We start from the raw sequence: 11,676 nt of genomic DNA on the forward strand, positions 1-11,676 counted from the left end.
GGACAAGGAATGTCACGTGACCCCATTCGACTGTGTAGTTCAAGATGGAGTCGATGCGAGCCGATGTTTACCGTTAGCTGCTCAGCTAGCTCCTGCACTGAAGACATCTAAAGATGGCAAATTGTAGAAGTGATTCTTCACGTTAAGAAGTTGACAAGCGAATTTCTTGTTGTTTCACGCTGATCTCTATATGGTCGTCATACAGTGTGTTTGATGAAGAAAAAAGTTATTTGCTGACATTGGCTAATTATTGAGCATCTTTTAGCTAGACAATAATATTGCAATCAGTCAAGTGGTTGGAATGTTTATAAACGTCTCATCAATTTGGAGATCGACATGGCGCTGAGAGAGTTAAAAGTTTGCCTTCTTGGGGTAAGACACTGTTGATTATCTGTCTATTCTTGTTTGATGATGTTGATGTTTTACATGTCAAGAAGCCTGCTCTCAATTCCACCCATAACATGGTACCAGTTGTCAGCTACAAGTTGTCAATCCATGAACGGTCTCAAATGATATTTAACAGCCATGAAAATGATTAAACGTAGCTATTATCGGTTTAGTCATTGCTGTGTGCACTGCAGTGAAATGAAGTGTAATTTGGCTCAAGCGTTTGCCACTAGCAGATGTGTCGGAGATGACAGCTGGGCTTTGCTATGTAGATGATGTCACTCCTGGATTAGGGATCTACGAATCTTTGCACTTGGACGTTTAAGAGAGGATGCTGATATATGTACTTTGCATTTACATTTATGGCATTTAGCAGACGCCTTTATCCAAAGCGACTTACAACAAATACATTTGTCTAAGTAAGTGAATCATCTATCCATCAGTCATCATAAGAAAAAGTAACCTATGCTAGGACCAGGGGCCATTGGCTGTCACAATGCTAGAAGAAGGAAGAATTACTTTTTTTTTTTTTTTTATGTATTTATTTACAGTAGAGAAACTGTACAGGGGGGTAGTGGGGATGAAGAGGTCTTTACTTGTATGTTAGGATGCTGACATCACTGTCCTGTTTACTTCCTGCAGGACACTGGGGTGGGGAAGTCTAGTATTGTATGGAGGTTCGTGGAGGACAGCTTTGACCCAAACATTAATCCAACCATCGGGTGAGTTCTGTTGTGGCTGCTCTCCGAGGCCCCTGGCTGATGTTGTTCCTTGTGTATTTCATAAAAATTGAGAGGTGGTAACTTCACACTCAGACTTAAACTTTTGCTCCCATTTTCCACATAGATGATTGGGGGGTTAGTTGCAACTGCAGCCCGACTGCTTCCCATTTGAGCTGCACACAAATACATTGAGGAAAACACACCGGCACACTGTATCACTGAATAAAAACACAACAAACAGGTTGAATATCTTGAAGCAGACTTTAATTCAACTATACAGTGCCGCGGATTGTTTTTCTTTTTTCCCTCAATGTATTTGTATGCAACTCGAATGGGAAGCATTCGGGTTGCAGTAGCAGCTAATTGGGGGTCAGTAGATTCAATGAATGCATTCTTTATGCGACGTCAGTCTGATCTGCATTCAAGTCATGCAATGCTGACTAACTCTCAGAGTCTAGTCTAGTATTCTCTAGACTAGACTCAGACTGGTCTAGACCAGAGAGAGAAACTAAGTTTACCATGTTCCCATTGAAATGTGCCTGACTGTATGATGTGGTTCCTGTGCCCCAGGGCATCCTTCATGACCAAGACGGTGCAGTATCAGAATGAGCTGCACAAGTACCTGATCTGGGACACGGCTGGCCAGGAGAGGGTCAGTAGCCCATCCCCCTGTCTCTACAATATCTTTGTTCACATTAACTCATCCCCCTGTCTCTACAATATCTTTGTTCACATGAAAACATCCTTATAGATTAGACCAGAGGTGTCCATCCCATGTCCTGTGCAAGCTTTTGTTACAATCGAACACTAACGCACCTGACATCACTGATGAATCTAAAGACCTGGTACTATATGTGGAATGAGGTGGATCGGTGCTTAGCTGGAACAAAAGCCTGCACACTCTGTAGCTATCCAGGACCAGGGAAACTATATTACCATATTATTCCATCCACACAGACACGGATGCAAGCACTTGCAACTGCAATGACTCATGACTCGTGATAGGTGGCGATGTTGGGCTGTCCTCAGGCAATTCTCCCTCTCTCTCTTAGCTGCAGTCATGTCAGGAGGCCCCATCCTGTAGTTGAGTGGCAGGTTATGTTATCAGCGGTTTGAGTGGCAGGTGATGGTGTCAAGGGATTGCATTCTCAAGATCAATGCTATCTGCTTAGTCTAGCAGATGACTTAAATATGTCTGTCGTGATTTAAGAACTCCTATCTCCTTTCCTCCCCCCTTTCTGTCTCTAGCCATGTCTCTAGCCCACACAAGCGGCAGGACTGAAATAGAGACAGTCTTTCAAATCATACAGGACCTGAGTCATATCATATGATGTGGTTCTAGCCACGTTTGTACACTGTGAAACATTTCTGCTGATATAACATATTCAATATAGGAACTAGCTCAAAATGTAGGAATTTACAGTAACCCGCACGATGTGTCCATTTGTCTTTTTTGTCTTCCCTTTCCACTACTTGCACAACCTCCTCTCAATCTCTCCATACTCTGCTACTCTCTCTCTCTCTCTCTCTCTCCCTCCTCTCCCTCCCCTCACCTCCCTTCCTCCTCTCTTCTTCTCTCACCCAATCTACCAAGTGGTCCACAGCTGTAAGATAGTATGTAGCCACATTCTACTGGTGGTCCGTTCTCTCTGTTGTGGTATTTGGAGAAGCTTCTGGAGAGGTTTGGCCCATCAGAACCTTTTGGGAGTAAAATGGTCTGGTCTGAGCAGCAGAGCGTGACCGTATGCAGATGGAATGAGAGAGAAAGAGAAGGAGAGAGAGAGAGTGAGTGAAGGAGAGAGAGAGAGAGAAGTGTGACCACACCATATCTCCATGCGCCTCGAGGGAGCCTACTGTACCTCTAAAGAATGCAGCAGGGTTACTTCCACACCACCTGGTATGGAGGAGAGCCTCTCATTGGCTACCAGCCTCATAGTTTCACCAACAAATCTGCCCACGCTGAGTAAAACAGCTTTGTTACAACTCTGGTACGTGGCCATCTGTCTGGTCTGGCCTCTCCACCGTCTCTGGCCTAGCGCTGAGCTCCGCTACAGTCTGGTCTAGTCTTAGCTTAGCTGTGAGTGCTCCCTGGGCACAGTCGGCAGAGACCACACACGACTGGCTGACCTGCAGCTAGCTACAGGGCTAGGCTAGACCACACAGGACTGGCTGTCCTGCAGCTAGCTACAAGGGTACACTATCCAGACAGACAGACAGACAGACGGACGGACGGCATCCCTTTCCAGCAGCCTGCCAAGTACCCCTAGTTAGATTCCCTGTGCTCGACTCGGGGCCAGTAACAACTATAATTGTGTGGAATGTGTGTGTTCCCGATGTAACCATGTCATTGCAGGCTCCATAGTTTATTCCCTTTTTATTGTAAAGGAAAATGGAGTTGGCGGGAAGCGAACGTCGTGCCAAGTCAAGGGGTTTTGGAGGGAGATATACTACCTACAGTATTTGTTTTAGAAATAATCTCTTTATTTCGTTAGCTAATACATGACACCTCTGATTATTATTCATTTCATGTATAAATGTGTTAATGACATGAGAGGAATTGTATTGAGTATTATCCCGAGGTGAAGCCGAACTTGAGTCACCGAGTCGGGTTCTCTCCTCCCTTCTTGGCTTGGTTTGTCCTGTCACACATCAGTCTTCTATGGTCATTTCCCTGTTATTGGAAGACTCTGGATGTCTCACAGAAACACCACGCCTCAGTGCATGCCATAGTTACCAGGATGGGCCCTATGGTTGGTCACCAGTATCCAAAACTTGGGTTCACCATTCAGTATTTGTTTAGCCTACCTTGATTAGGCCTACCATGGTTGTAACCTTTAACCCCACCTTTATAGCCTACATAGCCATTTTAACCTGTTGTAGTTAACTACACTGTTATAGCTAACCAACCGTTATAACCTGTTGTTTAAGTTAGGGAAGCCTAACCTTTCTCTTCATAGACCTTCCACTCTGACCTACTGAGAGTCAGGAGAGGAGAGGAGAGGGCAGAAATATGCCTTTGATTTAGAGTTTTATGAAAACAGGCATTTGCTAATTGCACTGGTATTTTCAAGCCAGAACTCTTAAGCTTTTGGAAAATATTATACCAGAAAGAATACCAAGAACTGGCGAACATCAGGGCTTTTTCCCCCAGCGATGGAACGAGAATTATACACAGCCTGTTCTGATTAGGCAGGAGTTTGCTGATGTGCTGGGTGGAGACCAAATGTATAGTTCTCAATAAATATGAACACGCTAACTGGTTGTGACACGTCCTGCTCATCTTTCTCCTGATGGCTCCCACATGTGAGAGGCCTGGGTGGAGGTGGGTGGGAGGAGGGAGGGGGAGGAAGAAGGGTGGTTGGGGGGTGGGGGGTGGAGGAAGAGGAGGGAGGGGGAGGAAGAGGGGTGGTCGGGGGGGGGGGGGGGGGGTGGAGGAGGAAGAGGGAGGGGGAGGAAGAGGGGTGGTCGGGGGGGTGGAGGAGGAGGAGGAGGAGGGAGGGGGAGGAAGAAGAAGAGGGGTGGTTGGGGGGGGTGTGGTGGTGGTGGTGGTGGTGGTGGAGGAGGAGGGAGGGGGTGGAGGTGGAGGAGGAGGAGAGGTTCACCATACTCTGATCTAGCTAAACCGCTTGGCTCTCAGGGTTGGAACAGGAGGCCCGCTGGTTTGTCAGAGTGGTCTTTCTGCTGCCTTTCATCCTCCAGTCACAGTTTATATTAAAGACCCTGTATGGTGAGACCAACAGTGGCGGAGTTGCGTTAGTGTCTACTAACTGTAGTTGTGTGATGGTGTGTAGGCTAAATGTAGTTGTGTTGTGTACATTAGGCTCACTGTAGTTATGCTGTGTAGGCTGACTGTAGTTGTGTTGTGGTATGTAGGCTGACTGCAGTTGTGTTGTGGTGTGTAGGCTGACTGCAGTTGTGTTGTGGTATGTAGGCTGACTGCAGTTGTGTTGTGGTGTGTAGGCTGACTGCAGTTGTGTTGTGGTGTGTAGGCTGACTGCAGTTGTGTTGTGGTGTGTAGTCTGACTGTATGAGACTTCTACATCCTGTAATGTGTGAATGCGATGTTGAAGAGAGGGACATGAGTTGTGACTGTGATGTTGTTTTAGTGGTCTTTATGTTCTCTTTGCTCAACCCATGTGGGCGGACATCTTGAGAAAAGATCCTCTAAGAGGAGCCAAGTTGTAGCAGTAACGTTGTCTTTGAAGTGTATGAACTCTTCGAGTCCTTGGCCTATACTCTCAGTTTAATCATGATGTACAGTCAGATGCATACAGCACCCCTGACCCCTGACCTCTGTGTATGAGTAGAGCTGGTCTGGTAGAGCTTATATCTCTTAGCTGAGATAAGGACCAGTCGAAGGCTGTAGAGACCCTCCCTTTCCTCCCCTCTCCTCCTCTCTCCTCCTCTCCGTCCTCATCTGTGTTTCTGTCTCTCTCCGGTGGGGGACAACCACTCCCTCCTCTCTGGGAGTGTGGGGGTGGGGGGCGGGTGGGCGGGCAGGCGGGCGGGCAACCTCTGTCTTTGAAGAATGATTACAGGACGTTACTATCATGTTTTATCTCTGCTCCTCTCTCTCTCTCTCTCTCTCTCTCTCTCTCTCTCTCTCTCTCTCTCCCTCTCCGCCCCACAGTTCCGAGCGCTGGCGCCCATGTACTACAGAGGCTCCGCAGCCGCCATCATAGTTTATGACATCACTAAAGAGGTACAGTTCCTGATTTAAGCCTTCACGTGGAATAGCAACAAACAGATTAAATGGGTTGCCTTATCGAGTCTTTGATGTTTCTGTGTTGACCTTTTTTGCCCCAATAGCTTTGCATTCTTTAATGTTTGATCTATCAAAGCGCCCGCCTGCTGTGAAACTTTGGCAAGAACAGTTTCCTCTTAAACCTTTGAAGTTGCATAATACATGATGTATCTTAATATTATTGTGATGATATCTATAGATAGTTAGATGTTTTTCATTACATTATAGTAGTAGATATGTGATGTGTGGACTACACTGTAGATCATACTAATCCAGACCTCTTAAATTCTGTTACCCAGGATTCCTTCCAGACCTTGAAGAACTGGGTGAAGGAGCTGCGTCAACACGGCCCCCCCAACATCGTGGTAGCCATTGCTGGCAACAAGTGTGACCTGTCTGACGCCAGGTAACCCCCCCCCCCTCCCCCCCCAAACCCACCTCCTAACCTCCCCGACACGACACCCTCTCCTAACCCTCCACCCCCCTGTCCTAACTTTGCACCATAAAAGAAGACCAAAGAATGAATTAAAACATGTTTTATGGATAATGTTTTATACTCCAGTCAGGGAAAAGATTGGCTTCGGATGAGAGTACTTTAACCCAGAGTGCCATAATAACATCAGAATTAGAGCAGCCCACTAATGCTTGGAGGTCCATTATTAAACCCATCCAATCCCTTACAATCCACTGCCTATTAGTCATAATAGAGAGGCATGAGTGTTCAGAGATGACATGAATGGATGGATCCAGGGTCAACCCTCTCTAGGGTCTTCATAGGAAACATGGTAGATCTTCCCTGGTGGAGGTAGAAATCGGAGGACGGGCTCATTGTAATAAACACGTGTGTTTGATACCGTTCCTCATTGCATTCCACACATTACAATGAGCCCTTACTCCTTACTACATCTGGGGATTGGTACAGTTCAGTATCGTCTGTTATCTGATAGGTCAGGAGGGAAACCCATATTACGGTGCTCCTCTGCCTATAGTTGTAGTTGTGGTGCGACGCCATGAGCATTCTGAGGATCAGGTGACGGTCATGCTGCCTGGGGGGCCTCACGCTACATATAGCGGAACATTCTAGAGATGGGTAGTAAATCTTACTGGGAATCTTAATATTAATGGGAGCTGCCGGGAGCCCCTCTGTCTTCTTCTCCCATTCCTCCTCCTCTCTCTCTGTTGCATCTCTGGCCTCCTCTCCTCCTCTCCGCCCGATCAGTTGCATGAACGTAAAAGACTAAATTCCCCGTACACATCCTCCACATTGCTTTTGCCTATCAAGTGTTGTCAGGTCAGCGCTGGTGAAGGAGAGACTATTGAGATGCACCACCATGTTCTCATACCTGGCCACGGCCACCAGCATGTTCTAATTAATACCTGGCCACCGCCACCACCATGTTCTAATACCTGGCCACGCCCACCCCCCTGTGGCCGTTTTGCTAGGGAGGTGTCAGAGAAGGATGCCAAGGACTACGCTGATTCAATCCACGCCGTCTTTGTAGAAACAAGCGCCAAGAACGCCATTAACATCAACGAGGTCTTCATAGAGATAAGTAAGTGTGTGTGTGTGTGTGTGTGTGTGTTTTCAACCAGCTTGTGTTGTCTCGTTTATGGTTTGAATGCTAAGTCTGCAGTGGTCTCTGTGTGTAATGTTGTTTCCTGTCCCCCCCCTCCGGGGCGTCCTGTCGCTCTGCAGGTCAGCGTATCCCAATCCTGGACGCAGGGGGTGGGGCTGCAGGGAAGGGCTTCAAACTACGCCGCCAGCCGTCTGAGACCCGCCGGACCTGCTGCTGATGCTGCCTGTGACTCCACCCACCTCCCACACACCCCCAACCCCTGAACCCTGTCCCCCCTGCCCCCCCCCCCCCCCCCCCTCTGCTGCCTGTGACTCTCCGCCCACCGCCCACACCCCCAACCCCTGAACCCTGCCCCCCCCCCGAACCCTGCCCCCCCCCATCTATCCGTCTGCCGAAACATCTGTACCCAGCCTCCACAGCTCCAGCCCTGTATCACAGAGACCTGGAGCGTGTGCTCCCTATGCAGGAGCACTCCTGCATAGGGACCCTACCAGTCTCCTCTACTACACTCTACTCTGGTCGTCCAAAATCATTAGACAGGCGGCATGTGGTACCTCTCTTGCTGTACAGTAAATACAGGGTGTTTTCTACACGGCTGATTTTCTAATAGAGGATATGGTGGATCTGCAGTATTTTGAATATTCTAATTGTGCCAAAATCACCAACTAGTCTTGTTTTAGTTTAGTCTTCTGGAGTGATCTGTTACTGGAGCTGACCCATTGAGATGCTCTCTCTCTCTCCACCTCTGAAAGGACCAGGCCCAACTATGATCTTCACTCATTCTATGAATCATTATCAGACCCACCATACCAAGTACAGTGCTAGAGGATAAAGGGGGATGGCAATATGCCTGGTTAATGGTTACAGAGAGAGTAGAAGAACAGTCCTACTATCTCTAATATTGTCCATCTCTAACAGAGAGAAGGGAAGGACAGTTCTACTATCTCTAATATTGTCCATCTCTAACAGAGAAGAAGAACAGTCCTACTATCTCTAATATTGTCCATCTCTAACAGAGAGAAGGGAAGGACAGTTCTACTACCTCTAATATTGTCCATCTCTAACAGAGAGAAGGGAAGGACAGTCCTACTATCTCTAACGTCCTACAGAGAGAGGGGCAGGACCGTCCTAGTCCGAGTGCCACCTCCTACTGTGTCTCAGCTCTGAAGTGAGAACCCTCTACTATCAGAGCCCTGCGATGGTGTTTTACAGGCTTATATTCAGTTAGTGTTGACAAAACCAGGCACCAAGTCTTTCCCCAGTGATACAGTGTGCCGTATGATAACTTCTCCAACTGCTCACATGTTTTCCACATTTCCTCTTTAATAGTCTGGAGATCTCAGCCAATCTCTGGAATTCCGTAAATGAATTGCCACAGCAGCGCACTCCAGATTACTGCCAGGGGTTTTACAGTATTCATTGTGTTTCAGTATTTCTAAAATGGCATTTTAACTGTTTGTGTTATTTGGCAGCCCCCTCCATCCTCCCCTATCCCTCGCTGGGCTATAACTGCGGTTTTACAGGAGAGAGTGATTTTGAGATTTTTTGCAACGTCCTGCCAATTCTTTAATTGTCCCATAAACATTTTTCATCTTTCTTTGCTGGTTCTTTTACAGAACGCACGCTGGCTTGTACATCCAACATAGCTTTACTGCCTGGCCAGGGATGAAAGGAGTGGTATCTGGAAACCTGACTGGTCTCAGGAATAACCAGAGTTCCACACCGAGAGCTGATGTCTGACTGCAGAGGAAAGGTTGTGTGTACAGTAGAAACACACACAACGGTCAGTTCACATGCTGACCTGCTAACAAACCCTCTTCCTCTGCACGGATGAGCCCAGCTTTGCTTGAGGGACCTGTTTCAGTCTCTGCCTGACCTCACCCCTTCCCTCACCCACCAGTCCCCCCTCGCCCCTTCCCTCACCCACCAGTCCCCCCTCACCCCTTCCCTCACCCACCAGTCCCCCCTCGCCCCTTCCCTCACCCACCAGTCCCCCCTCGCCCCTTCCCTCACCCACCAGTCCCCCCTCGCCCCTTCCCTCACCCACCAGTCCCCCCTCACCCCTTCCCTCACCCACCAGTCCCCCCTCGCCCCTTCCCTCACCCACCGTTACCTCCACCTTGCCGATTAAGCCAAGCTTGAATCTGGAGTAGTAGAACTCTTTGTCTAAACACAGACAGAAGTATTAAAACCTCACACTACATTGATCTCTGATGTCCCAGGTCTGTTCTGTAGCCTGTCCTGGACCTATGGAGGTCAGTGGTGACTGGGGGATAAAACCTCCAAAACCTCCTAAACACTGAGATTGGCGATGATGATGATGATGATGGTGATGATCGAAGTTGGTAGAATAATTCCCTGGTCCTCTTCAAATGGTGACTGAGTGATTCAACCTACAACACTTAGATTGATGATGATAGAATAATTCCCTGGTCCCCTTTTTGTTTACGTGGTCAGATAAAACCAGAAGTGGTCTACTAAAATTGGTGTCTGTGGTCTTAGATGTTAAGTGGTCTTAAACTTCGTTGTCTTTTTTTATTTTATTTTATTTTTTATGTATTATTTGCCATGGTGCATTTTTTAGATAAGTATTGACGGTGATGATCTGTGTTAAAGGCATGTTGGTGTGTTCATTCATCAGGAATTATTTTTACTACCATTTCAGTGCAATAATTCTCTCAGAGATGAGATGTGACCAAGTTCAATTCCTAGGGGTCGATGATACGGTGGTAATATAAAGTTGTTATAGATATGCCATGTTGTTGCCTTCTGATCATCAATTATTCTGGGGCCTATACTAGTCACCCTGTTTATGATTTTGTGGCATTTTCAAATGTTGCTGATTATAGCTTGAACACGTGTCCTCGTCTACCGAGACAGGACAGTGCATTTGTTGAAAAAGGAAATAATGATCACTCTGGTACGTGTACAACTGCACTTTCAAGAAAAGAAACCTATTTGTGCACCTATAACCCTTCCCCCCTCCTTTATAGGTATGTTACTGCAGATGTGTGAAGTTTTTACATCTATTCTGACTGCTATTTATCTACAGCAAACTGGTAATACTTACATTAAAGGGAGACTCTGGGATATGACGTCACGCCTGTGAAAACAGAGTAACTTCAATCAAAGATATCGTAGTCAACAAGAGCGAACAAGGGCGTTGTTTCACTGCCCACTGACATTAGATGGCAGAGAGCATACGCCGATCACATTCAAATCGCAACACGCTGTACTCTCTTGTCTCTTGCATCTCCGTTTTTTGAAAGTCTCCGGCAGTGTTGCCCTACTTGTTTTTGCTATGACGTCATATCCCAGAGTGTACCTTTTAACTGGTCTTAATGTAGCTTTTTAACTGGTTCATTGTAATGTTCACACACCCACACGCCTTGGATGATTCTACAGTACAGATGGTTGTTTCTGATTCTCTTAAAAAAGACGGTGTTGCTTCTCTGTGCCATGTAAAAATCCTCATGTCTTTAATATTACTATTCCATTGTCCCATGTGTCTTCTAATGCTTAATGGGTTATCTGTAATACATGAATAACTATTTGATGTCTAAACGTTACTGATGATGATGATGTGTGGTTTTTGACAAGATTTCTGCATTCTGCTTGTGAGACATTATCATAGGTTATGAAGGGCGTCATAGAAAGACTGCATGAATAATGTTCAGAAGAATACCCACCGTCTCGGGCTGGCCCTGAGGATGTGTGGAGACATGTTAATTATGTATTTTTCAATGTACATATCATCAAACATGTCTATTGCACACAAATCGATGACTATTTAGCCCTGTAGATTGAGTAGACTATATTCCATTATATTTAGTCTGGGATGCAAGACCACCCAACATAGACCCCCACATGTTCTGAAACTCCACCTGTAGATGTCATATTGAGCTTTAATACTTTTCTTATTGATTGTAAACAAAAATGCCTGAAAACACTTGTTGCCAGTGTGTTTCTGAATGTCTAAAAGGGAAATGTAAAGCTATTTACTAATAAAAAAAACATACAAATAAAAATGTTTGTGCAGTACATATACTGTATCTCTGTGTGTGTGTGTGTGTGTGTGTGTGTGTGTGTGTGTGTGCGTGCGTGCCTGTGCGCGAGTGTGTGTAAGCGTCATACTGTGTGTGTGTGTGCGTGTGTTGTCTGCTGGGGTTGCCTGGCGGAGGCTATGCTAAGGTGCTAACTCCAGGGGGATTCAGTGACTGTGGGTAATGATTGGGTCGTCCTGCTC

At 46.5% G+C, this 11,676-nt stretch overlaps 1 protein-coding gene across 1 annotated transcript; it reads left to right on the forward strand.

The window, feature by feature from the left end:
- Positions 1-160: 160 nt before the first annotated feature.
- On the forward strand, positions 161-11,463 carry rab22a (RAB22A, member RAS oncogene family). Its single transcript, XM_083667822.1, has 7 exons — positions 161-372; positions 1,030-1,109; positions 1,680-1,761; positions 5,740-5,811; positions 6,153-6,259; positions 7,297-7,406; positions 7,550-11,463. The coding sequence occupies exons 1-7, from the start codon at positions 337-339 to the stop codon at positions 7,645-7,647; spliced, it is 585 nt and encodes a 194-aa protein (XP_083523948.1). The 5' UTR covers positions 161-336; the 3' UTR covers positions 7,648-11,463.
- The last annotated feature ends 213 nt before the right edge of the window (positions 11,464-11,676 follow it).

This window comes from Argentina silus (genome assembly GCF_951799395.1).
Source record: "Argentina silus genome assembly, chromosome: 4".
Classification (NCBI taxonomy): Eukaryota; Metazoa; Chordata; class Actinopteri; order Argentiniformes; family Argentinidae; genus Argentina; species Argentina silus.

Excerpts from the sequence above, each read along its gene's own strand:
- rab22a (XM_083667822.1), top strand. The coding sequence starts at position 337 with ATGGCGCTGAGAGAGTTAAAAGTTTGCCTTCTTGGG. Across the intron at positions 1,110-1,679 it reads AACATTAATCCAACCATCGG|GGCATCCTTCATGACCAAGA; the intron begins GTGAGTTCTGTT and ends CCTGTGCCCCAG. Across the intron at positions 7,407-7,549 it reads CGAGGTCTTCATAGAGATAA|GTCAGCGTATCCCAATCCTG; the intron begins GTAAGTGTGTGT and ends GTCGCTCTGCAG.